Genomic DNA, 26,587 nt, shown 5'->3' on the forward strand with positions numbered 1-26,587 from the left:
AGCCTGATGCTTCATTATAGTCCAGTCACTTTATTCAGAGCCTGATGCTTCATTATAGTCCAGTTACTTTACTGAGAGCCTGATGCTTCATTATAGTCCAGTTACTTTACTCAGTGCCTGATGCTTCATTATAGTCCAGTTACTTTATTCAGAGCCTAATGCGTCATTATAGTCCAGTTACTTTACTCAGAGCCTGATGGTTCATTATAGTCCAGTTACTTTACTCAGAGCCTGATGGTTCATTATAGTCCAGTTACTTTACTGAGAGCCTGATGCTTCATTATAGTCCAGTTACTTTACTCAGTGCCTGATGCTTCATTATAGTCCAGGTTCCACATTAATGTTTGTGTTGGTAATGGCAGGTGCAGGAGACCATCAGGGAGGCCCTGGAGATGATGACCACAGAGACAGGTGCCACAGCTGACCCCGTACACCTGGGAGACTCAGCCTCCACCATTAATGTTTGTGTTGGTAATGACAGGTGCAGGAGACCATCAGGGAGGCCCTGGAGATGATGACCACAGCGACAGGTGCCACAGCTGACCCCGTACACCTGGGAGACTCAGCCTCCTCCATTAATGTTTGTGTTGGTAATGGCAGGTGCAGGAGACCATCAGGGAGGCCCTGGAGATGATGACCACAGAGACAGGTGCCACAGCTGACCCCATACACCTGGGAGACTCAGCCTCCACCATTAATATTTGTGTTGGTAATGACAGGTGCAGGAGACCATCAGGGAGGCCCTGGAGATGATGACCACAGCGACAGGTGCCACAGCTGACCCCGTACACCTGGGAGACTCAGCCTCCTCCATTAATGTTTGTGTTGGTAATGGCAGGTGCAGGAGACCATCAGGGAGGCCCTGGAGATGATGACCACAGAGACAGGTGCCACAGCTGACCCCGTACACCTGGGAGACTCAGCCTCCAGCATCATGAATAAAGTTCAAGAAATCACTGGACTGATCCCCCAGAAGCAGTTAACAGTAAGTTTTTTATTTTCTCTCATAGGTCATATCACAAGATATTGAGTTGCATTTTGTGGAGAGGAAGCCTGTTCTTAGGTTTATCGAGGTTCCCCAAGGTCAACTACTGACTTTCCATGACTTATAATTTACAATAGTTTCCTACCCCTGGGATAAATATTTACTGGTAGGTGAACAGACCTAACAGGTGAAAGGAAGCATGTGAACCATTTCTGTCCTGCATGGTGATTGAACCTGTGATCCTCTATTGAACCCGGGATCCTGGCTCCCCTCACAGAGGCACAAAGAGTGGGTGACACTACACCAACCAACCGGGAAAGCATTCAGGAAGACAGTGAACCAAAACAGACCACTGATGGGTTCGAAGAGACTGAAGCCTTAGAACTGCCAACAAACGCCCAGACAATGCCAGCATAAACTTCCCTGCCAGTAGAGGGGGGCTGGAATTACAGGTCCAACACCAACCCCCTGCCAGTACAGGGGGGGGCTGGAGATACAGGTCCAGCACCAACCCTCCTGCCAGTAGAGGGTGGCTGGAGCTACAGGACCAGTACCAACCCTCCTGCCAGTAGGTGGGGGCTGAAGCTACAGGTCTAGCACCAACTCCCCTGCCAGTAGGTGGGGGCTGAAGCTACAGGTCCAGCACCAACCTCCTGCCAGTAGAGGGGGGCTGAAGCTACAGGTCCAGCACCAACCCCCTGCCAGTACCTGGTTGATGGAGTTCTGGGAGTTCTTCTACTCCCCAAGCCCGGCCCGAGGCCAGGCTCGACTTGTGAGAGTCTGGTCCACCAGGCTGTTGCTTGGAGCGGCCCGCAGGGCCACATACCCACCACAGCCCGGCTAACCCGGAACTTCTCTTAGAAAACCGTCCAGTTTTCTCTTGAAGATGTCCACGGTTGTTCCGGCAATATTTCTTATAGTCCCTGGGAGGACGTTGAACAAGCGCTGACCTCTGATGTTTATACAGTGCTCTCTGATTGTGCCTATGGCACCCCTGCTCTTCACTGGTTCAATCATGCATTTTCTTCTATATCGTTCAATCCAGTACGTTGTTATTTTACTGTGTACATTTTGGACCTGACCCTTCAGTATTTTCAATGTGTATATTATTTGGTATCTCTCTCGTCTCCATTCTAGAGAGTACATTTAAAGAGCTTTGAGACGATCCCAATAATTTAGGTGTTTTATCTCGTCTATGCGTGCCGTATATGTTCTCAGTATTCCCTCTATTTCAGCAATCTCTCCTGCTCTAAACGGGGGGACTGAGTACTGAACAGTACTCGAGACGGAACAACACAAGTGACTTGAAGAGTACAACCATTGTGATGGGATCCCTGGATTTGAAAGTTCTCGTAATCCATCCGATCATTTTTCTAGCTGATGCGATATTTGCTTGGTTATGCTCCCTAAACGTTACATCGTCGGACATCATTATTCCCAAATCCTTGACATGCAGTAGAGGTGGGCTAAAGCTACAGATCCAGAACCAACCCCCTGCCAGTAGAGAGGGGCTGGAGCTTTAGGTCCAGCACCAGCCCCCTGCCAGTAGAGGTGGGCTGGAGCTACAGGTCCAGAACCAACCCCCTGCCAGTAGAGGGGGGCTGAAGGTACAGGTCTAGCACCAACCTCCTGCCAGTAGAGGAGGGGGCTGGAGCTACATTTCCCACACCAACCCCCTGCCAGTATAGTGGTGGGCTGGAGCTACAGGCCCAGAATCAACCCCCTGCCAGTAGAGGGGGGGGGGCTAGAGCTACAGGTCCAGGACCAACCCTCTGCCAAGAGAGGGGAGGCTGGAGCTACAGGTCCAGCACCAAACCTCTGCCAGTAGAAAGGGGCTGGGGCTACAGATCCAGCACCATCCCCCCCTGCCAGTAGACGGGGGGGGGGGGAAGGCTGGAGCTATAGGTCCAGCACCAACCCCCTGCCAGTAGAAAGGGGCTTGAGTTACAGGTCCAGCACCATTCCCAAATTCCAGGAGAGGGGACTGGAGCTACAGGTCCAGAACCAACCCCCTGCCAGTAGAGGGGGGAGGGGGCTGGCGCTACAGGTCTAGCACCAAATTCCTGGCACTTGAGGGGGGCTGGAACTACAGGTCCAGCACCATCCAACTGTCAGGAGAGGGGGCGCTGAAGCTACAGGTACAGCACCAACCCCTTGCCAGGAGAGGGGGGCTAGAGCTACAGGTCCAGAACCAACCCCCTGAGTAGAGGGGGCTGAAGGTACAGGTCCAGCACCAACCCCCTGCCAGTAGAGGGGGGCCAGAGCTACAGGTTCAGAATCAACCCCCTGAGTAGAGAGGGCTGGGGTTACAGGTCCAGCACCATCCCTCCCCCTGCGAGTAGAGTGAGGCTGGAGCTACAGGTCCAGCACCAACCCCCTGCCAGTAGAGGGGGGCTAGAGCTACAGGTCCAGAACCAACCCCCTGAGTAGAGGGGGCTGAAGGTACAGGTCCAGCACCAACCCCCTGCCAGTAGAGGGGGGCCAGAGCTACAGGTTCAGAACCAACCCCCTGAGTAGAGAGGGCTGGGGCTACAGGTCCAGCACCATTCCACCTGCCAGTAGAGGTAAGCAGGAGCTACAGGTCCAACACCAACCTCCTGCCAGTAGAGGGGGGGGGGGTGGAGCTACAGGTCCAGCACCAACCTCCACAGCCAGTAGATAGGAGGCTGGAGCTACAGGTCCAGCACCAACCCCCTGCCAGTAGAGAGGGGCTGGAGCTACAGGTCGCAGCACCAGCCCCCTGCCAATAGAGGTGGTCTGGAGCTACAGGTCCAGCACCAACCCCCTGCCAATAGAAAGGGGCTGGGGCTACAGGTCCAGCACCATCCACCCTGCCAGTAGAGTGGGGCTGGAGCTACAGGTCCAGCGATCCAGCACCAACCCCCTGCCAGTAGAAGGGGTCTGCAGCTACTAGTCCAGCACCAATCCCCTGCCAGTAGAGGGGGTTGGACCTACAGGTAATGCACCATCCCCCTGCCAGTAGAGGTGGGCTGGAGCTACAGGTCCAGAACCAACCCCCAGCCAGTAGAGGGGGGGGGGGCTGGAGCTACAGGTCCAGCACCATCCCCCTGCTAGTAGAGGAGGGCTGGAGCTTCAGGTCCAGCACCAACCCCCTGCCCGTAGATGGGGTCTGGAGCTATACGTCCAACGCCAAACCCCCTGCCACTAGATGGGTGGGGCTGGAGGTACAGGTCCAGAATCAACCCCCTGCCAGTAGAGGGGGGATGGAGGTACATTTCCAGCACCAAACCCCTGCCAGTAGTGGTGGGCTGGAGCTTCAGGTCCAGAACCAACCCCCTGCCAGTAGAGGGGGGGGGGCTGGAGCTACAGGTTCAGCACCAACCCCCTGGCAGTAGAGGCAGGGCTGAAGCTAAAGGTCCAGCACCAACCCCCTGCCAGGAGAGGGGGGGGGTTGGAGCTACAGGTCCAGCACCAACCCCCTGCCAGTAGAGGGGGGGCTGGAGCTACAGGTCCAGGACCAATCCCCTTCCAGTAGAGGGGGGGGCTGGAGCTACAGGTCCAGCCCCACCCCCCTGCCAGTAGAAGGGGGCTGGAGCTACAGGTCCAGCACCAACCCCCTGCCAGTAGAGGGGGCTGGAGCTACAGGTCCAGCACCAACCCCCTGCTAGTAGAGGGGGGACTGGAACAACAAATCCAGCACCAACCCCCTGCCAGTAGAAGGGGGCTGGAGCTACAGGTCCAGCACCAACCCCTCCCCCCCAGCCAGTAGAGAGGGGCTGGAGCTACAGGTCCAGCACCAACCCCCTGCCAGTAGAGGGGGGCTGGAGCTACAGGTCCAGCACTAACCCCCCTGCCAGTAGAGATGGGCTGGAGCTACAGGTCAGCACCAACCCTCTGCCATGCAGTAGAGGGGGGCTGGAGCTACAGGTCCAACACCAACCCCCTGCCAGTAGAGGGGGGCTGGAGCTACAGGTCCAACACCAACCCCATGCCTGTAGAGGTGGGCTGGAGCTACAGGTCCAGCACCAACTTCCTGGCAGTAGAGGGAGGCTGGAACTACAGGTCCAGCACCAACCTGATGCCAGTAGAGGGGGGCTGAAGCTACAGGTCCAGCACAAACTCCCTGCCAGTAGAGGGCGGCTGGAGTTACAGGTCCAGCACCAACCCCCTGCCAGTTGAGGGAAGCTGGATCTACAGGTCCAACACCAACCCCCTGCCAATAGAGGGTGGATGGAGCTACAGATCCATCACAAACCCCTTGGCATTAGAGGAGGGATGGAGCTATAGGTCCAGCACCAACTCCTTGCCAGTAGAGGGGGGCTGAAGCTACAGGTCCAGCACCAACCCCCCTGCCAGTAGAGGGGGGGTTGGAGCTACAGGTCCAGCACCAACCCCCTGCCAGTAGAAGAGGGCTGGAGCTACAGGTCCAGCATAAACCCCCTGCCAGTAGAGGGGGCTGGAGCTACAGGTCCAACACCAACCCCCTGCCAGTAGAGGGATACTGGAGCTACAGGTCCAGCACCAACCCCCTGCCATTAGATGGAGCTGGAGCTACAGGTCCAGCACCAACCCCCCTGGCAGTAGAGGGAGGGCTGGAAGTACAGGTCCAGCACCAACCCCCTGCCAATAGAGAGGGGGTTGGACGTACAGGTCCAGCACCAACCCCCTACCAGTAGAAGAGGGCTGGAGCTACAGGTCCAGCACCAACCCCCTGCCAGTAGAGGGTGGACTGGAGCTACAGGTCCAGCAAAATCCTCCTGCCAGTAGAGGGGGGCCTGGACCTACAGGTCCAGCACCAACCCCCTGCCAGTAGAGGGGGCTGGAGTTACAGGTCCAGCACCAACCCCTTGGCATTAGAGGAGGGATGGAGCTACAGGTCCAGCACCAACCCCCTGCCAGTAGAGGGGGCTGGAGCTACAGGACCAACCCCCTGCCAGTAGAAAGGGGCTGGAGCTACAGGTCCAGCACCAACCCCCTGCCAGTAGAGGGGGGGCTGGAGCTTCAGGTCCAGCACCAACCCCCTGCCAGTAGAAGGGTGGTGCTGAAGCATCAGGTGCAGCACCAACCCTCTGCCAGTAGAGGGGGGCTGAAGCTACAGGTCCAGCACAAACCACCTGCCAGTAGAGGGTGAGGGCTGGAGCTACAGGTCCAGCACCAACCCCCTGCCAGTAGAGGGAGGCTGGAGCTACAGGTCCAGCACCAACTCCCTGCCAGTGGAGGGGGCTAGAGCTACAGGTTCAGCACTAACACCCTGCCAGTAGAGGGGGGCTAGTGCTACAGGTCCAGCACCACCCCCCTGCCAGTAGAGGGGGCTGGAGCTACAGGTCCAGCACCAACACCCTGCCAGTAGAGGGTGAGGTCTGGAGCTACAGGTCCAGCACCAACCCCCTGCCAGTAGAGGGGGGTCTGGAGCTACAGGTCCAGCACCAACCCCCTGCCAGTGGTGGGGGGGCTGAAGCTACAGGTCCAGCACCAATAGATAGAGAACATACTTGATAACCTAGCAAACCCAGCTCCAGATATTATCTTCCTCGGAGATTTCAATTTACCGAGTCTAAGATGGAGAGTGGCAAACACAAATATCATAGCAGGGAATGACCCGGGAAGTAACTAACCACAAGTCAGAGAACTTTTGAGATTCTGTGACAAATTCTCGCTCAATCAACAGATTACAGAACCAACTAGGAACGAAAACACACTAGACTTGTTATTCACAAACAATGATGAACTAATCAGAGACATAACAATCTCAGTACTTCATACTCAGACCATAAGCTCATTGAAGTGTGAACTAGCATAAATAACGATAGTAGGTCTAAGAGACCCAACAAGCGAGAAGGAATATTCAATCAATTCAATTTCAACAATAAGAGGATTGACTGGGAAAAAATAAATGTAGACCTTGCAACCATTCAATGGGAGACGGTCTTAAGCGACAAAACTTCCACACAGGGAATAGCTCAACTGACAGCTGAAGCTTACAAGGTCTGCTTGAAGCACGTGCCAGTGAGGAGGGACAGAAAGAGGACCACTCTAGAAAGAGAACGCTGACAACTGTACAGGAGAAAAATAACGGAAATGCTTCGGCAGACACAACTATCACAAGCAAGGAAATAAGCCTAAGCAGGGAGATCAAAGAAATAGAACAAACGTTGAAGCGATCATATGAGTCTGAGGAAATGGAATTGGAACAGAACGCTATACAAGAGATAAGGAAAAATCCGAAATATTTTTTCACATACGCAAAATCAAAATCCAAAACCTCGACCAGTATTGGACCGTTAATTACAAATGAAGGTACGTACACAGAGGATAACAAAGAGATTAGTGAAATTCTAAGAAGCCAGTATGAGGCTATGTTTAGCACACCAATAAACAACATGAAAGTTGATGACCCAGACAGCTTCTTTATGAATGACATTCAAGCTGCAGATAATATACCGGATATTACCACAAACTCGGAAGACTTTGAAAGAGAAATTGACAATATGCCTATGCACTCAGCTCCTGGGCCTGACTCATGGAATTCAATACTCATAAAGAAATGTAAAGTACCAGTAGCGAGAGCACAGCGTAATATGGAGAAAGAGCCTGGATACAGGGGAGATACCAGCAGCACTTAAATCTGCAGATATAGCTCCGTTGCACAAGGGGGGGGGGAATTAAAGCCTTGGCAAAAAATTACTGGCCAGTTGCACTAACATCACACATAATAAAAGTGTTTGAAAAAGTGATTAGGAATCAAATTTCTAGTTTTATGGAAAACAATGAATTGCACAATCCAGGACAACATGGATTTAGAGCGGGAAGATCTTGTCTGTCACAGTTTCTCAACCTCTATGACAAAATCCCAGAAGCTCTAGAAGAAAAGCAAAATGCAGATGTTGTATACTGCTGTATACGTTGTATACGTTGTATGATGTTGTATACAGATGTTGTAAAGGGGTACTTTGATGTTATACTTTGCAAAGGGGTTCATCAAATTTGACCATGGGGTGATAGCTCACAAAATGAGGTCAATAGGAATAACTGGAAAAGTAGGACGCTGGATACTCAATTTCCTGTCGAACAGAACACAAAGAGTAACAGTCAATCAGATAAAATCGAGTCCAAGCGATGTTAAAAGCTCTGTACCTCAAGGTACAGTTCTTGCACCGCTACTGTTCCTTATTCTCACATCTGATATAGACAAAAATACAAGTCACAGCTTCGAGTCGTCCTTTGCAGATGACACAAAAATCAGCATGAAAATTACCTCTGCTGAAGACATTGAAAAACTACAAGCAGATGTCAACAAAGTTTTCAATTGGGCAGCAGAAAATAACATGATGTTTAACAGTGATAAATTTCAGGTACTCAGGTTCGGAAAAAATGAGGATCTGAAACATAATACAGGGTACAAAACACAATCGAATCTTCCCATAGTAGAAAAACAGCATGTCAAGGATTTGGGAATAATGATGTCCGACGATCTAACGTTTAGGGAGCATAACCAAGTAAATAAGGCGTCAGCCAGAAAAATGATCGGATGGATTACGAGAACTTTCAAATCCAGGGATCCCATCACAATGGTTGTACTCTTGAAGTCACTTGTGTTGTCCCGTCTCGAGTACTGCTCAGTACTCACTTCCCTTTTCAGAGCAGGAGAGATTGCTGAATTAGAGGGAATACAGAGAACATATAAGGCACACATAGACGACATAAAACACCTAAATTATTGGGATCGTCTCAAAGCTCTCCAAATGTACTCACTAGAAAGAAGACGAGAGAGATACCACATAATATACACATGGAAAATACTGGAGGGTCAGGTCCCAAATCTACACAGTAAAATAACAACGTACTGGAGTAAACAATATGGAAGAAAATGCAAGATTGAACCCGTGAAGAGCAGAGGTGCCATAGGCACAATCAGAGAGCACTGTATAAACATCAGAGGTCCGCGGTTGTTCAACGTCCTCCCAGCGACTATAAGAAATATTGCCGGAACAATCGTGGACATCTTCAAGAGAAAACTGGACTGTTTTCTAAGAGAAGTTCCGGCTGTGGTGGGTATGTGGCCCTGCGGACCGCTCCAAGCAACAGCCTGGTGGACCAAACTCTCACAAGTCGAGCCTGGCCTCGGGCCGGGCTTGGGGAGTAGAAGAACTCCCAGAACCTCATCACCAGGTACAGGTCTGGCACCAACCTCCTGCCAGAAGAGGAGGGCTGGAGCTACAGGTCCAGCACCAACCCCCTGCCAGTAGAGGGGGGGCTGGATCTACAGGTCCCGCACAAACCCCCAGCCAGTAGAGGGAGGCTGAAGCTACAGGTCCAGCACCAACCCCCTGCCAGTAGAGGGGGGCTGGGGCTACAGGTCCAGCACCATCCACCCTGCCAGTAGTGGGGGGCTGGAGCTACAGGTCCGGCACCAATACCCTGCCAGTAAAGGTGGGCTGGAGCTACAGGTCCAGCCCATCCCCCTGCCAGTAGAGGGGGGCTGGAGCAACAGGTCCAGCACCAACCCCCTGCCAGTAGATGTGGGCTTGAGCTACAGGTCCAGAACCAACCCCCTGCCAGTAGAGACAGAGGGGCTGGAGCTTCAGGTCCAGAACCAACTCCCTGCCAGTAAAGGTGGGCTAAGCAACACGTCCAGCACCAACCCCCTGCCAGTAGAGAGGGGGGGGGTGGAGCTACAGGTCCAATACCAACCCCCTGCAAGTAGAGGCGGGCTGGAGCTACAGGTTCAGGACAAACCCCCTGCCAGAAGAGAGTGGGCTGGAACTACAGGTCCTGAACCAAACCCCTGCCAGTAGAGTTGGGCTGGAGCTAAAGGTCCAGCACCAACCCCCTGCCAGCAGAGGTGGGCTGGAGCTACAGGTCCAGCACCAACCCCCTGCCAGTAGAGGTGGGCTGGAGCTAAAGGTCCAGCACCAACCCCCTGCCAGTAGAGGTGGGCTGGAGCTACAGGTCCAGCACCAACCCCCTGCCAGTAGAGGTGGGCTGGAGCTACAGGTCCAGCACCAACCCCCTGCCAGTAGAGGTGGGCTGGAGCTACAGGTCCAGCACCAACCCCCTGCCAGTAGAGGTGGGTGGAGCTACAGGTCCAGACCAACCCCCTGCCAGTAGAGGTGGGCTGGAGCTACAGGTCCAGCACCAACCCCCTGCCAGTAGAGGTGGGCTGGAGCTACAGGTCCAGCACCCCCCTGCCAGTAGAGTGGGCTGGAGCTACAGGTCCAGCACCAACCCCCTGCCAGTAGGTGGGCTGAGCTAAAGGTCCAGCACCAACCCCCTGCCAGGAGAGGGGGGCTGTAGCTACAGGTCCAGCCCACCAACCCCCTGCCAGTAGAGGGGGGCTGGAGCTACAGGTCCAGCACCAACCCCCTTCCAGTAGAGGGGGGGCTGGAGCTACAGGTCCGCACAACCCCCTGCCAGTAGAGGGGGGGCTGGAGCTACAGGTCCAGCACCAACCCCCTGCCAGTAGAGGGGGCTGGAGCTACAGTCCAGCACCAACCCCCTGCCAGTAGAGGGGGGCTGGAGCTACAGGTCCAGCACCAACCCCTGCCAGTAGAGGGGGGGTGGCTACATCCAGCCCCAACCCCCTGCCAGTAGAGGGGGCTGACTACAGGTCCAGCACCAACCCCCTGCCATAGAGGGGGCTGGAGCTACATCCAGCACCAACCCCCTGCCAGTAGAGGGGGGCTGAAGCTACATGGTCCAGCACCAACCCCCTGCCAGTAGAGGGGGGCTGGAGCTACATATCCAGCAAACCCCCCTGCCAGTAGAGGGGGGCTGGAGCTACAGGTCCAGCACCAACCCCTGCCAGTAGAGGGCTGGAGCTACAGGTCCAGAACCCCCCCCCTGCCAGTTGAGGAGGGCTGGAGCTACAGGTCCAGCACCAACCCCCTGCCAGTAGAGGGGGCTGGAGCTACAGGTCTAGCACCAACACTCTGCCAGTTGAGGGTACTGGAGCTTCAGGTCCAGCACCAACCCCCTGCCAGTAGAGGTGGGCTGGAGCTACAGGTCTAGCACCAACTCTGCTAGTAGAGGGGGGGCTGATGCTACAGGTCCAGCACCAACCCCCTGTCAGTAGAAGGGAGCTGGAACTACAGGTCCAGCACCAACCCCCTGCCAGTAGAAGGGTCTGCAGCTACAGGTCCAGCACCAATCCCCTGTCAGTAGAGGGGGGCTGGAGCTACAGGTCCAGCACCAACTCCCTGCCAGTAGAAGGGGGCTGGAGCTACAGGTCCAACACCAACCCCCTGCCAGTAAAGGGGGGCTGGAGCTACAGGTCCAACACCAACCCCCTGCCAGTAGAGGGGGGATGGAGCAACAGGTTCAGCACCAACCCCCTGCCAGTAGAGGGGGATGGAGCTACAGGTTCAGCACCAACCCCCTGCCAGTAGAGGGGGGATGGCTACAGGTTCAGCACCAACCCCCTGCCAGTAGAGGGGGGATGGAGCTACAGTTCCAGCACCAACCCCTGCCAGTAGAAGACGGCTGGAGCTACAGGTCCAGCACCAACCCCTGCCAGTAGAAGGGGGCTGAAGCTACAGTTTCAGCATCAACCCCCTGCCAGTAATGCGGGGCTGGAGCTACAGTTCCAGCACCAACCCCCTGCCAGTAGTGGGGGGGTTGGAGCTACATGTCCAGCAGCAACCCCCTGCCAGTAGAGTGGGGGCTGGAGCTACATTTCCAGCACCAACCTCCTGCCAGTAGAGGTGGGCTGGAGGTACAGGTACAGCACCAACCCCCTGCCAGTAGAGGGGGCTGGAGCTACTGGTCCAGCCCCAACCTCCCTGCCAGAAGAGGGGGGGCTGGAGCTATTGGTCTAGTACCAACCCCCTTCCAGTAGAGGGGGCCTCGAGCTACAGGTCCAACACCAACCCCCTGCCAGTAGAGGGGGGATGGAGCTACAGGTTCAGCACCAACCCCCTGCCAGTAAAGGTGGGCTGGAGCTACATTTTCAGCACCAACCCCTTGCCAGTAGAGGGGGGCTGAAGATACAGGTCCAGGACCAACCCCCTGCCAGTAGAGGGGGGGTTATAGCTACCGATCCAGCACCAACCCCCTGCCAGTAGAGGGGAGCTGGAAATACAGGTCCAGAACCAACCCCCTGCCAGTAGAGGGGGGGGGCTATAGCTACCGATCCAGCACCAACCCCCTGCCAGTATAGGGGAGCTGGAGATACAGGTCCAGGACCAACCCCCTGCCAGTAGAGGGGAGGCTATAGCTACCGATCCAGCACCAACCCTCTGCCAGTAGAGGGGGGCTGGAGATACAGGTCCAGGACCAACCCCCTGGAAGTAAAGGGGGGCTGTAGCTACAGATCCAGCACCAACCCCCTGCCAGTAGAGGGGGACGCTGGAGCAACATTTCCTGCACCAACCCCCCCTCCCCTGCCAGTAGAGGGGGGCTGGAGATACAGGTCCAGGACCAACCCCCTGCCAGTAGAGCTGGGCTGTAGCTACAGATCCAGCACCATCCCCCCTACCAGTAGAGGGGGCAGGGGGCTGGAGCTACAGGTCCAGCACCAACCCCTCTGCCAGTAGAGGAGGGCTGGAGCTACATGTCCAACATCAACCCCCTGCCAGTAGAGGGGGGGGGGGCTGCAGCTACAGGTCCAGCACCAATCCCCTTCCTGTAGAGGGGGACAGGAGCTACAGGTCCAGCACCAATCCCCTGCCAGTAGAGGGAGACAGGAGCTACAGGTCAATCGCCAACCTCCTTCCAGTATAGGGGGGCTGGAGCTACAGGTCAAGGACCTACCCCCTGTCATTAGAGGGGGGTGCTGCAGCTACAGGTCCAGCATCAACCCCCTGCCATTAGAGAGGCGCTGGAGCTACAGGTCCAGCACCAACCCCATGCAAGTAGAGAGGAGCTGGAGCTACAGGTCCAACATCAACCCCCTGCCAGTTTCAGGAGGGGGCTGGAGCTACGGGTCAAGGACCTACCCTCTGCCACTAAAGAAGGGGGTACAGCTACAGGTCCAGCATCAATCCCCTGCCAGTAGAAGAGGGGTTTGAGCTATTGGTCTAGCACCAACCCCCTGCCAGTAGAGGGGGACTGGAGCTACATGTCTAACACTAACCCCCTGCCAGTAGAGGGGGGCTGGAGCTACAGGTCCAGCATCAACCCCCTGCCAGTAGAGGGGGGCTGGAGCTACAGATCCAGCACCAACCCCCTTCCAGTAGAGGTGGGCAGGAGCTACAGGTACAGAACCAACCCCCTTCCAGTAGAGGTGGGCAGGAGCTACAGGTACAGAACCAACCCCCTTCCAGTAGAGGTGGGCATGAGCTACAGGTCCAGCACCAACCCCCTGCCAGTAGAGGTGGGCTGGAGCTAAAGGTCCAGCACCAACCCCCTGCCAGTATAGGAGGGCTGAAGCTACAGGTCCAGCACCAACCTCCCTGCCAGAAGAGGGGGCGCTGGAGCTACATTTCCAGCACCAACCCCCTGCCAGTAGAGGGGGCTGGAGATACAGGTCCAGGACCAACCCCCTGCCAGTAGAGGGGGGCTGGACATACAGGTCCAGCACCAACCCCCTGCCAGTAGAGGTGGGCTGGAGCTACATTTCCAGCACCAACCCCCTGCCAGTAGAGGGGGCTGGAGATACAGGTCCAGGACCAACCCCCTGCCAGTAGAGGGGGCTGGAGATACAGGTCCAGGACCAACCCCCTGCCAGTAGAGGGGGGCTGGAGCTACAGGTCCAGCACCAACCCCCTGCCAGTAGAGGTGGGCTGGAGCTAAAGGTCCAGCACCAACCCCCTGCCAGGAGAGGGGGGGCTGTAGCTACAGGTCCAGCTCCAACCCCCTGACAGTAGAGGGGGGCTGTAGCTACAGGTCCAGCACCAACCCCCTTCCAGTAGAGGGGGGGGGGGCTGGAGCTACTGGTCCGGCAACAACCCCCTGCCAGTAGAGGAGGGGCTGGAGCTACAGGTCCAGCACCAACCCCCGGCCAGGAGAGGGGGGGGGGGGGTGGCTACACGTCCAGCACCAACCCCCTGCCAGTAGATGGGGGCTGGAGCTACAGGTCCAGCACCAACCCCCTGCCATTAGAAGGGGGCTGGGGCTACAGGTCCAACTCCAACCCCCTGCCAGTAGAGGGGGGCTGAAGCTACTGGTCCAGCGCCAACCCCCTGCCAGTAGAGGTGGGCTGGAGCTACACGTCCAGCATCAACCCCCCTTCCATTAGAGGGGGGGCTGGAGCTACATGTCCAGCACCAATCCCCCCCCCCCCTGCCAGTAGAGGTGGGCTGGAGCTACAGGTCCAGAACCAATCCCCCCCCCTGTCAGTAGAGGTGGGCTGGAGCTACAGGTCCAGAACCAAACCCCTGCCAGTAGAGGAGGGCTGGAGCTACAGGTCCAGCACCAACCCCCTGTCAGTAGAAGGGGACTGGAGCTACATGTCTAACACTAACCCCCTGCCAGTAGAGGGGGGCTGGAGCTACAGATCCAGCACCAAACCCCTTCCAGTAGAGGTGGGCATGAGCTACAGGTCCAGCACCAACCCCCTGCCAGTAGAGGTGGGCTGGAGCTAAAGGTCCAGCACCAACCCCCTGCCAGTATAGGAGGGCTGAAGCTACAGGTCCAGCACCAACCTCCCTGCCAGAAGAGGGGGCGCTGGAGCTACATTTCCAGCACCAACCCCCTGCCAGTTGAGGGGGCTGGAGATACAGGTCCAGGACCAACCCCCTGCCAGTAGAGGGGGGCTGGAGATACAGGTCCAGGACCAACCCCCTGCCAGTAGAGGGGGGCTGGAGCTACATTTCCAGCACCAACCCCCTGCCTGTAGAGGTGGGCTGGAGCTACAGGTACAGCACCAACCCCCTGCCAGTAGAGGGGGCTGGAGCTAATGGTCCAGCCCCAACCCCTCTGCCAGAAGAGGGGGGGCTGGAGCTATTGGTCTAGCACCAACCCCCTTCCAGTAGAGGGGGGGGCTGGAGCTACAGGGTCCAGCATCATCCCCCTGCCAGTAAAGGTGGGCTGGAGCTACATTTTCAGCACCAACCCCTTGCCAGTAGAGGGGGGATAAAGATACAGGTCCAGGACCAACCCCCTGCCAGTAGAGAGGGGCTATAGCTACCGATCCAGCACCAACCCCCTGCCAGTAGAGGGGAGCTGGAGATACAGGTCCAGGACCAACCCCCTGCCAGTAGAGGGGGGGCTATAGCTACCGATCCAGCACCAACCCCCTGCCAGTAGAGGGGGGGGGCTATAGCTACCGATCCAGCACCAACCCTCTGCCAGTAGAGGGGGGCTATAGATACAGGTCCAGGACCAACCCCCTGGCAGTAAAGGGGGGCTGTAGCTACAGATCCAGCACCAACCCCCTGCCAGTAGAGGGCGAGGTCTGGAGCTACAGGTCCAGGACCAACCCCCTGCCAGTAGAGGGGGGCTGTAGCTACAGATCCAGCACCAACCCCTGCCAGTAGAGAGGGAGGCTGGAGCTACATTTCCAGCACCAACCTCCTGCCAGTAGAGGGGGGCTGAAGATACAGGTCCAGGACCAACCCCCTGGCAGTAAAGGGGGGCTGTAGCTACAGATCCAGCACCAACCCCCTGCCAGTAGAGGGGGGACGCTGGCGCTACATTTCCTGCACCAACCCCCCCTCCCCTGCCAGTAGAGGGGGGCTGGAGACACAGGTCCAGGACCAACCCCCTGCCAGTAGAGGTGGGCTGGAGCTACAGGTCCAACATCAACCCCCTGTCAGTAGAGGGGGGGCTGCAGCTACAGGTCCAGCACCAATCCCCTTCCTGTAGAGGGGGACAGGAGCTACAGGTCCAGCACCAACCCCCTGTCAGTAGAGGGGGGGCTGCAGCTACAGGTCCAGCATCAACCCACCGGCCATTAGAGAGGCGCTGGAGCTACAGGTCCAGCACCAACCCCATGCAAGTAGAGAGGAGCTGGAGCTACAGGTCCAACATCAACCCCCTGCCAGTTTCAGGAGGGGGCTGGAGCTACAGGTCAAGGACCTACCCCCTGCCACTAAAGAAGGGGGTGCAGCTACAGGTCCAGCATCAACCCCCTGCCAGTAGAAGAGGGGTTTGAGCTATTGGTCTAGCTCCAACCCCCTGCCAGTAGAGGGGGACTGGAGCTACATGTCTAACACTAACCCCCTGCCAGTAGAGGGGGGCTGGAGCTACAGGTCAAGCATCAACCCCCTGCCAGTAGAGGATGGCTGGAGCTACAGATCCAGCACCAACCCCCTTCAGTAGAGGTGGGCAGGAGCTACAGGTACAGAACCAACCCCCTTCCAGTAGAGGTGGGCATGAGCTACAGGTCCAGCACCAACCCCCTGCCAGTTAGAGGTGGGCTGGAGCTAAAGGTCCAGCACCAACCCCCTGCCAGTATAGGAGGGCTGAAGCTATAGGTCCAGCACCAACCTCCCTGCCAGAAGAGGGGCGCTGGAGGCTACATTTCCAGCACCAACCCCCTGCCAGTAGAGGGGGCTGGAGATACAGGTCCAGGACCAACCCCATGCCAGTAGAGGGGGGGCTGGAGATACAGGTCCAGGACCAAACCCCTGCAAGTAGAGGTGGGCTGGAGCTACAGATACAGCACCAACCCCCTGCCAGTAGAGGGGGGCTGGAGCTATAGGTGAAGCACTATCCCCCTGCCAGTAGGGGGGGCTGGAGCTACAGGTCCAGCACTAACCCCCTGCCAGTAGAGGTGGGCTGGAGCTACAGGTACAGCACCAACCCCCTGCCATTAGAAGGGGGCTGGGGCTACAGGTCCAGCATCATCCCCCTTCCAGTAGAGGCGAGCTGGAGCTACAGGTCCAGCACCACCCCCCCCCCCATGCTATTAGAGGGGGCTGGAGCTACAGGTCCAGCACCAACCCCCTGCCAGTAGAGAGGGGCTGGAGCTACAGGCCTACCACCTACCCCCTGCCAGTAGAGGAGCGCTGGAGCTACAGGTCCAGCACCAACCCCCTGCCAGTAGAGGGGGGCTGGAGCTACAGGTCCAGCCACTAACCACCTGCCAGTAGAGGGGGCTGGAACTACAGGTCCAGCACCAACCCCCTGCCAATAGAGGGGGGCTGGAGCTACAGGTCCAGCACTAACCACCTGCCAGTAGAGGGGGCTGGAACTACAGGTCCAGCACCAACCCCCTGCCAATAGAGGGGGGCTGGAGCTGCAGGTCCAGCACCAACCCCATGCCAGTAGAGGGGGGGCTGGAGCTACAGGTCCAGCACCAACCCCCTGCCAATAGAGGGGGGGGCCCTGGAGCTACAGGGCCAACATCAACCCCCCTGCCAGTAGAGGGGGTGCTGGAGCTACATTTCTAGCTCCAACCCCCTGCCAGTAGAAGGGGGGCGGGGCTGGAGCTACAGGTCCATTACCAACCCCCTGCCATTAGAAGGGGGCTGGGGCTACAGGTCCAGCACCATCCCCCTTCCAGTAGAGGGGGGCTGGAGCTACAGGTCCAGCACCATCCCCCTGCCAGTAGAAGCGAGCTGGAGCTACAGGTCCAGCACCCCCCCCCCCCCCTTGCCATTAGAGGGGGTTGGAGCTACAGGTCCAGCACCAACCCCCTGCAATTGAAGGGGGCTGGAGCTACAGGTCCAGCACCAGTCCCCTGCCAGTAGAGGGGGGCTGGAGCTACAGGCCTACCACCAACCCCCTGCCAGTAGAGGGGCGCTGGAGCTACAGGTCCAGCACCATCCTCCTGCCAGTAGAGGGGCGCTGGAGCTACAGGTCCATCACCAACCCCCTGCCAGTAGAGGGGGCCTTGAGCTACAGGTCTAGCACCAAACCCATGCCAGTAGAGAGGGGGCTGGAGCTACAGGTCCAGCACTAACCACCTGCCAGTAGAGGGGGCTGGAGATACAGGTCCAGCACTAACCCTCTGCCAGTAGAAGGGGGCTGGAGCTACAGGTCCAGCACTAACCCTCTGCCAGTAGAAGGGGGCTGGAGATACAGGTCCAGGACCAACCCCCTGCCAGTAGAAGGGGGCTATAGCTACCGATGCAGCACCAACCCCCTGCCAGTAGAGGGGAGCTGGAGATACAGTTCCAAGACCAACCCCCTGCCAGTAGAGGGGGGGCTATAGCTACCGATCCAGCACCAACCCTCTGCCAGTAGAAGGGGGCTGGAGATACAGGTCCAGGACCAACCCCCTGCCAGTAAAGGGGGGCTATAGCTACCGATCCAGCACCAACCCCCTGCCAGTAGAGGGGAGCTGGAGATACAGGTCCAGGACCAACCCCCTGCCAGTAGAGGGGTGGCTATAGCTACCGATCCAGCACCAACCCTCTGCCAGTAGAGGGGGGCTGGAGCTAATGGTCCAGCCCCAACCCCCCTGCCAGAAGAGGGGGGCTGGGAGCTATTGGTCCAGCACCAACCCCCTTCCAGTAGTAGGGGGGCTGGAGCTACAGGTCCAGCACCAACCCCCTTCCAGTAGAGGGGGGCTGGAGCTACAGGTCCAGCATCATCCCCCTGCCAGTAAAGGTGGGCTGGAGCTACATTTTCAGCACCAACCCCTTGCCAGTAGAGGGGGGATGAAGATACAGGTCCAGGACCAACCCCTGCCAGTAGAGGGGGGCTATAGCTACCGATCAGCACCAACCCCCTGCCAGTAGAGGGGAGCTGGAGATACAGGTCCAGGACCAACCCCCTGCCAGTAGAGGGGGGGCTATAGCTACCGATCCAGCACCAACCCCCTGCCAGTAGAGGGGGGGCTATAGCTACCGATCCAGCACCAACCCTCTGCCAGTAGAGGGGGGCTGGAGATACAGGTCCAGGACAACCCCCTGCCAGTAGAGAGGGGCTGTAGCTACAGATCCAGCACCAACCCCTGCCAGTAGAGAGGGAGGCTGGAGCTACATTTCCAGCACCAACCTCCTGTCAGTAGAGGGGGGCTGAAGATACAGGTCCAGGACCAACCCCCTGGCAGTAAAGGGGGGCTGTAGCTACAGATCCACACCAACCCCCTGCCAGTAGAGGGGGGACGCTGGAGCTACATTTCCTGCACCAACCCCCCCTCCCCTGCCAGTAGAGGGGGCTGGAGATACAGGTCCAGGACCAACCCCCTGCCAGTAGAGGTGGGCTGGAGCTACAGGTCCAACATCAACCCCCTGTCAGTAGAGGGGGGCTGCAGCTACAGGTCCAGCACCAATCCCCTTCCTGTAGAGGGGGACAGGAGCTACAGGTCCAGCACCAACCCCCTGTCAGTAGAGGGGGGGCTGCAGCTACAGGTCCAGCACCAATCCCCTGCCAGTAGAGGAAGACAGGAGCTACAGGTCAATCGCCAACCTCCTTCCAGTATAGGGGGGCTGGAGCTACAGGTCAAGGACCTACCCCCTGTCATTAGAGGGGGGTGCTGCAGCTACAGGTCCAGCATCAACCCCCTGCCATTAGAGAGGCGCTGGAGCTACAGGTCCAGCACCAACCCCATGCAAGTAGAGAGGAGCTGGAGCTACAGGTCCAACATCAACCCCCTGCCAGTTTCAGGAGGGGGCTGGAGCTACAGGTCAAGGACCTACCCCCTGCCACTAAAGAAGGGGGTGCAGCTACAGGTCCAGCATCAACCCCCTGCCAGTAGAAGAGGGGTTGAGCTTGTAGCTATTGACTCTAGCTCCAACCCCCTGCCAGTAGAGGGGGGCTGGAGCTACATTTCCAGCACCTACCCCTGCAAGTAGAGGTGGCTGGAGCTACAGATACAGCACCAACCCCCTGCCAGTAGAGGGGGGCTGAGGCCTATAGGTGAAGCACTAACCCCCTGCCAGTAAGAGGGGGCTGGAGCTACAGGTCCAGCACTAACCCCCTGCCAGTAGAGGTGGGCTGGAGCTACAGGTACAGCACCAACCCCCCTGCCATTAGAAGGGGGCTGGGGCTACAGGTCCAGCACCATCCCCCTTCCTAGTATGATGGCGAGCTGGCGCTACAGGTCCAGCACCCCCCCCCCCCCCATGCCATTAGAGGGGGCTGGAGCTACAGGTCCAGCACCAACCCCCTGCCAGTAGAGGGGGGCTGGAGCTACAGGCCTACCACCTACCCCCTGCCAGTAGAGGAGTGCTGGAGCTACAGGTCCAGCACCAACCCCCTGCCACTAGAGGGGGGCTGGAGCTACAGGTCCAGCACTAACCACCTGCCAGTAGAGGGGGCTGGAACTACAGGTCCAGCACCAACCCCCTGCCAATAGAGGGGGGCTGGAGCTACAGGTCCAGCACTAACCACCTGCCAGTAGAGGGGGCTGGAACTACAGGGTCCAGCACCAACCCCCTGCCAATAGAGGGGGGCTGGAGCTACAGGTCCAGCACCAACCCCATGCCAGTAGAGGGGGGGCTGGAGCTACAGGTCCAGCACCAACCCCCTGCCAGTAGAGGGGGGTCTGGAACTACTGGTCCAGCACCAACCCCCTGCCAGTAGAAGGGGGGCTGGAGCTACAGATCCAGCACCAACCCCATGCCAGTAGAGGGGGGGCTGGAGCTACAGGTCCAGCACCAACCCCCTGCCAGTAGAGGGGGGTCTGGAACTACTGGTCCAGCACCAACCCCCTGCCAGTAGAAGGGGGGCTGGAGCTACAGGTCCAGCATCAACCCCCTGCCAGTAGAGAGGGCTGGAGCTACAGGTCCAGCATCAACCCCCTGCCAGTAGAGGGGGTGCTGTTGCTACATTTCTAGCACCAACTTCCTGCCAGTAGAGGGGGGGGGCGGGGCTACTGGCTCAGTACCAACTCCCTGCCAGTAGAGGGGGACTGGAAGCTACAGGTCCAGCACCAACCCCCTGCCAGTAGAGGGGGACTGGAGCTACAGGTCCAGCACCAACCCTCTGCCAGTAGAGGGGGCTGGAGCTACAGGTCCAGCACCAACCCCCTGCCAGTAGAGGTGGGGGGGGGGGGCTGCAGCTACAGGTCCAACACCAACCCCTGCCAGTAGAGGGGGACTGGAGCTACAGGTCCAGCACCAACCCCCTGCCAGTAGAGGGGGGCTGGAGCTACAGGTCCAGCACCAACCCCCTGCCAGTAGAGGGGGGCTGGAGCTACAGGTCCAGCAACAACCCCCTGCCAGTAGAGGGGGGGGGGGCTGGATCTACAGGTCCAGCAACAACCCCCTGCCAGTAGAGGGGGGGGCTGGAGCTACAGGTCCAGCAACAACCCTTTGCCAGTAGGTGCTTTCCTTGACTGGCTTCAGTTTATGTGTAGTGTAATGTGCTGATTGTGGTGAATTTTGTAGGTGTGATTGACTGATAATGGGTCTCTCACTGACTAAAGGTGATAATGGGGCTGACATTGTCTACAGATGATAATGGGGCTGACACTGACCACAGGTGATAATGGGACTGACACTGACCACAGGTGATAATGGGGCTGACACTGACAACAGATGATAATGGGGCTGACACTGTCCACAGGTTGAGGACCTCCGCAGGATGAGTGAGCCCGTCAAGAGGCTGGTGGAGGCTGGCCGGGTGTTGGCCGTCCAGGAAGACCAAGATGGCCGCCGCTCCGCCAGGATAATTCTACAAGACGGACAGCTGTACCTCCACCCACTCCTGCGTCAGCCCACGCCCGCCCACGCCCATACCCTCCAGGTAACTTTATTACACCCACTAGTCTTACTGACATTACTGACTTACTAAGTTTTGATAACTAATATGATAACATTTTGATATACAGTTATCAGCATGATTTATTTGATTTCCTGCAGGAGAGTGAGGTTGTGGGCGTGTTGGAGCCCTCCTGCACCCTGGCGTTCCTTGACCTCGGGTGGGCGGGGTCAACAAGAGGGCGGGTCACCATCCAGGCTGACCCCTGACACTCCGCTGGCCAGACAGTTTGTGTTGTTGTGTACGGGCCAGCGGGGCCACACCTACCGCAACACCTAAACTGTTGGCAAGGTGTGCGACAAGGGTTGGCCGGGGGAGTGGGTGGAGGGCGGAGGACTACGAGAGTAATGATGGTGAGGGAGGAGCCCCACTGCTGCCTGACCTCCAGGGGCAGTACCGGGAGTCAGGCCAGGCAGGAGCTGTGTGGGCCAGGTGGAGGCCGGGGGGTCCCACGGAGTGCCCAGTTCTACCATCACCACCAGGGACCGCCAGGATGGTACCTGTGGTCACATGTCTTCGGTGATGTGGTGAGCGGCCTGGATGTGGTGAGGGCAGCATGTCAACCACAGTGACATTACGGAGGTGACATGTGGTGGACTGTGGTGTTGTGCTGCCACTCTAGTTCACTGTACCATCACCATCACTACTGTGGTGTTGTGCTGCCACTCTAGTTCACTGTACCATCACCATCACTACTGTGGTGTTGTACTGCCACGCTAGTTCACTGTACCACCACCATCACTACTGTGGTGTTGTGCTTGCCATCTCTAGTTCACTGTACCACCACCATCACTACTGTGGTGTTGTGCTGCCACTCTAGTTCACTGTACCATCACTACTGTGGTGTTGTGCTGCCACTCTAGTTCACTGTACCATCACCATCATCACTGTGGTGTTGTGCTGCCACTCTAGTTCACTGTACCACCACCATCACTACTGTGGTGTTTGTGCTGCCACTCTAGTTCACTGTACCATCACCATCATCACTGTGGTGTTGTGCTGCCACTCTAGTTCACTGTACACACCATCACTACTGTGGTGTTGTGCTGCCACTCTAGTTCACTGTACCATCACCATCATCACTGTGGTGTTGTGCTGCCACTCTAGTTCACTGTACCATCACTACTGTGGTGTTGTGCTGCCACTCTAGTTCACTGTACCACCACCATCACTACTGTGGTGTTGTCTGTCACTCTAGTTCACTGTACCATCACTACTGTGGTGTTGTGCTGCCACTCTAGTTCACTGTACCATCACCATCACAACGGTGGTGTTGTGCTGCACTCTAGTTCATTGTACCAGCACCATCACTACTGTGGTGTTGTGCTGCCACTCTAGTTCACTGTACCACCACCATCACTACTGTGGTGTTGTGCTGCCACTCTAGTTCACTGTACCACCACCATCACTACTGTGGTGTTGTGCTGCCACTCTAGTTCACTGTACCACCACCATCACTACTGTGGTGTTATGCTGCCACTCTAGTTCACTGTACCATCACTATCACTGCTGTGGTGTTATGCTGCCACTCTAGTTCACTGTACCATCACCATAAGTACTGTGGTGTTGTGCTGCCACTCTAGTTCACTGTACCACCACCATCACTACTGTGGTGTTGTGCTGCCACTCTAGTTCACTGTACCTCCACCATCACTACTGTGGTGTTGTGCTGCCACTCTAGTTCACTGTACCACCACCATCACTACTGTGGTGTTGTGTTGCCACTCTAGTTCACTGTACCATCACCATCACTACTATAGTGTTGCCACTCTAGTTCACTGTACCATCACCATCACTACTGTGGTGTTGTGCTGCCACTCTAGTTCACTGTACCACCACCATCACTACTGTGGTGTTGTGCTGCCACTCTAGTTCACTGTACCACCACCAGCACTACTGTGGTGTTGTGTTGCCACTCTAGTTCACTGTACCATCACCATCACTACTATAGTGTTGCCACTCTAGTTCACTGTACCATCACCATCACTACTGTGGTGTTGTGCTGCCACTCTAGTTCACTGTACCACCACCATCACTACTGTGGTGTTGTGCTGCCACTCTAGTTCACTGTACCACCACCATCACTACTGTGGTGTTGTGCTACCACTCTAGTTCACTGTAACAACATCACCATCACTCTTGCGTCACCATGACTGCGTGTTTTGATTCCAATGTAATTTAAGGACAGACTTTTATCACTATATCATCATAACTTCACTATCTTTGATATTATTCTTTGGTATCATATACCTGACAATCACGGCTGTATCACCATCAATGCTATATCTTCTCAGTACTGTAACCTATCATTGCTGTATCACTATAGCTTCACTATCACCTCTATATATCACCATCACCTCAGGCCCCACACTTGGGTCATATACTGACCATGTTGAGTAACAAATTGTTGGTGTCACTATATGACAGCTGTTGTCACTGTTATATCACCAACAGCTCACTATCACATAACACTATCACTGCTACACCAACATCATTTCACTTTTACTGCATTATCACCTCACTGATATTTTTCCTCCTTACATTTACTGATATATCACTATCACTGCTCATATATATCACCATACTGGACCATGGTGTGTTGTGATATTACCATACTGGACCATGGTGTGTTGTGATATTACCATACTGGACCATGGTGTGTTGTGATATTACCATACTGGACCCTGATGTGTTGTGATATTACCATACTGGACCCTGATGTGTTGTGATATTACCATACTGGTCCATGGTGTGTTGTGATATTACCATACTGGTCCATGGTGTGTTGTGATATTACCATACTGGTCCATAGTGTGTTGTGATATTACCATACTGGTCCATGGTGTGTTGTGATATTACCATACTGGACCATGGTGTGTTGTGATATTACCATACTGGACCCTGATGTGTTGTGATATTATCATACTGGACCCTGGTGTGTTGTGATATTATCATACTGGTCCATGGTGTGTTGTGATATTACCATACTGGTCCATGGTGTGTTGTGATATTACCATACTGGTCCATAGTGTGTTGTGATATTACCATACTGGTCCATGGTGTGTTGTGATATTACCATACTGGACCATGGTGTGTTGTGATATTATCATACTGGTCCATGGTGTGTTGTGATATTACCATACTGGACCATGGTGTGTTGTGATATTACCGCCATGGTGTGTTGTGATATTACCATACTGGTCCATGGTGTGTTGTGATATTACCATATGGGTGTGAGGTGGTGTTATGACCACACATACACCAGTATGATCATACTGTAGCTGGTGTATGATGTGCTCAAACTGTATAGTGATGTCTTGGCTGATTAGCCTAGTATCACGAATATTAATTTATGTAGTTATTCTTTTTTCGTCAACACACTAGAAATAATTGTGTATTGCCAATGTATTCCACATATATATCTATGTATATTCTATATCTGTACCATAAGTCCTTGCCATGTATTTGTGGATATATATTAGAAGTCTAGTGAATAGCAGTAGCCTAATGTCATGTAGCTTGAAAAACATCCGTATATGCTTATATTATGGAATGCTACATAATGCTGTATAGGAAATATTATGTGAACTATGACGGAGAATGTATAAATTTAGGTCTCGGATGTATTACTCTCATGTATACTGTGTAATTTCCCTTTCATTATTGTTCATTGCATTGTCCTCTAACATTAAATTAGATTATGGGATTGTGAGATGTATACCACATAGACATAGTTTTGATACACATGTTGTATATATATATATACTTTATATTGTATTCATGTATACTTATGTATAATGGCCTGAAGGCCCTTCCTTGCCTCCCTGTCCACCTACACCCGTCTCCTCTACACCTACACCCGTCTTCTCTACACGTACACCCGTCTCCTCCACACCTACACCTGTCTCCTCTACACCTACACCCGTCTCCCCTACACCTACACCCACCTCCTCTACACCTACACCCTCCTCCTCTACACCTACACCCATCTCCTCTACACCTACACCCTCCTCCTCTACACCTACACCCACCTCCTCTACACCTACACCCGTCTCGTCTACACCTACATCCGTCTCCTCTACACCTACACCCGTCTCCTCTACACCTACACCCGTCTCTACACCTACACCCGTCTCCTCCACACCTACACCCGTCTCCTCCACACCTACACCCATCTCCTCTACACCTACACCTGTCTCTTCTACAGCTACACCCACCTCTACACCTACACCTGTCTCTTCTACACCTACACCCTCCTCACCACCTACACCCACCTCTACACCTGTCTCTTCTACACCTACACGTCTCCACAACACCTACACATTTCTCCTCTACACCTACACCCTCCTGCTCTACACCTTCACCTGTCTCCTCTCCACCTACACCCACCTCCTCTACACCTACACCCGTCTCCCCTACACCTACACCCGTCTCCTACACCTACACCCTCCTCCTCTGCACCAACACCCTCCTCCTCTACATCTACACCCTTCTCTACACCCACACCCGTCTCCTCTACACCTACACCCGTCTCCTCTACACCTACAACCTTCTCTTCTACACCTACACCCGTCTCCTCTACACCTACACCCGTCTCCTCTACACCTACACCCACCTCCTCAACACCTACACCCGTCTCCTCTACACCTACACCCGTCTTCTCTACACGTACACCCGTCTCCTCTACACCTACACCCGTCTCCTCTACACCTACGCCCGTCTCCTCTACACCTACACCCTCCTCTACACCAACACCTGTCTCTTCTACACCTACACCTGTCTCTTCTACACCTACACCTGTCTCTTCTACACCTGCACCTGTCTCTTCCACACCTACACTCTCCTCCTCTACACCCGTCTCCTCTACACCCGTCTCCTCTACACCCGTCTCCTCTACACCTACACCCTCTTCCTCTACACTTTCACCTGTCTCCTCTACACCTACACCAGTCTCCTCTACACCTACACCCTCCTCCTCTACACCTATACCCGTCTCCTCTACACCTACACCTGTCTCTTCCACACCTACACCTGTCTCTTCTACACCTATACCCTCCTCCTCTACACCTACACCCATCTCCTCTACACCTACACTCTCCTCTACACCTT

The 26,587-nt window shown here is 55.8% G+C and overlaps 1 protein-coding gene across 1 annotated transcript; it reads left to right on the plus strand.

The window, feature by feature from the left end:
* Positions 1–844: 844 nt before the first annotated feature.
* Positions 845–21,739, plus strand: LOC138361202 (uncharacterized). The gene is made up of 3 exons (XM_069320624.1): positions 845–985; positions 21,284–21,463; positions 21,580–21,739. The coding sequence occupies exons 1-3, from the start codon at positions 869–871 to the stop codon at positions 21,685–21,687; spliced, it is 405 nt and encodes a 134-aa protein (XP_069176725.1). The 5' UTR covers positions 845–868; the 3' UTR covers positions 21,688–21,739.
* Positions 21,740–26,587: the final 4,848 nt, after the last annotated feature.

This window comes from Procambarus clarkii, unplaced genomic scaffold (genome assembly GCF_040958095.1).
Source record: "Procambarus clarkii isolate CNS0578487 unplaced genomic scaffold, FALCON_Pclarkii_2.0 HiC_scaffold_257, whole genome shotgun sequence".
NCBI lineage: Eukaryota > Metazoa > Arthropoda > Malacostraca > Decapoda > Cambaridae > Procambarus > Procambarus clarkii.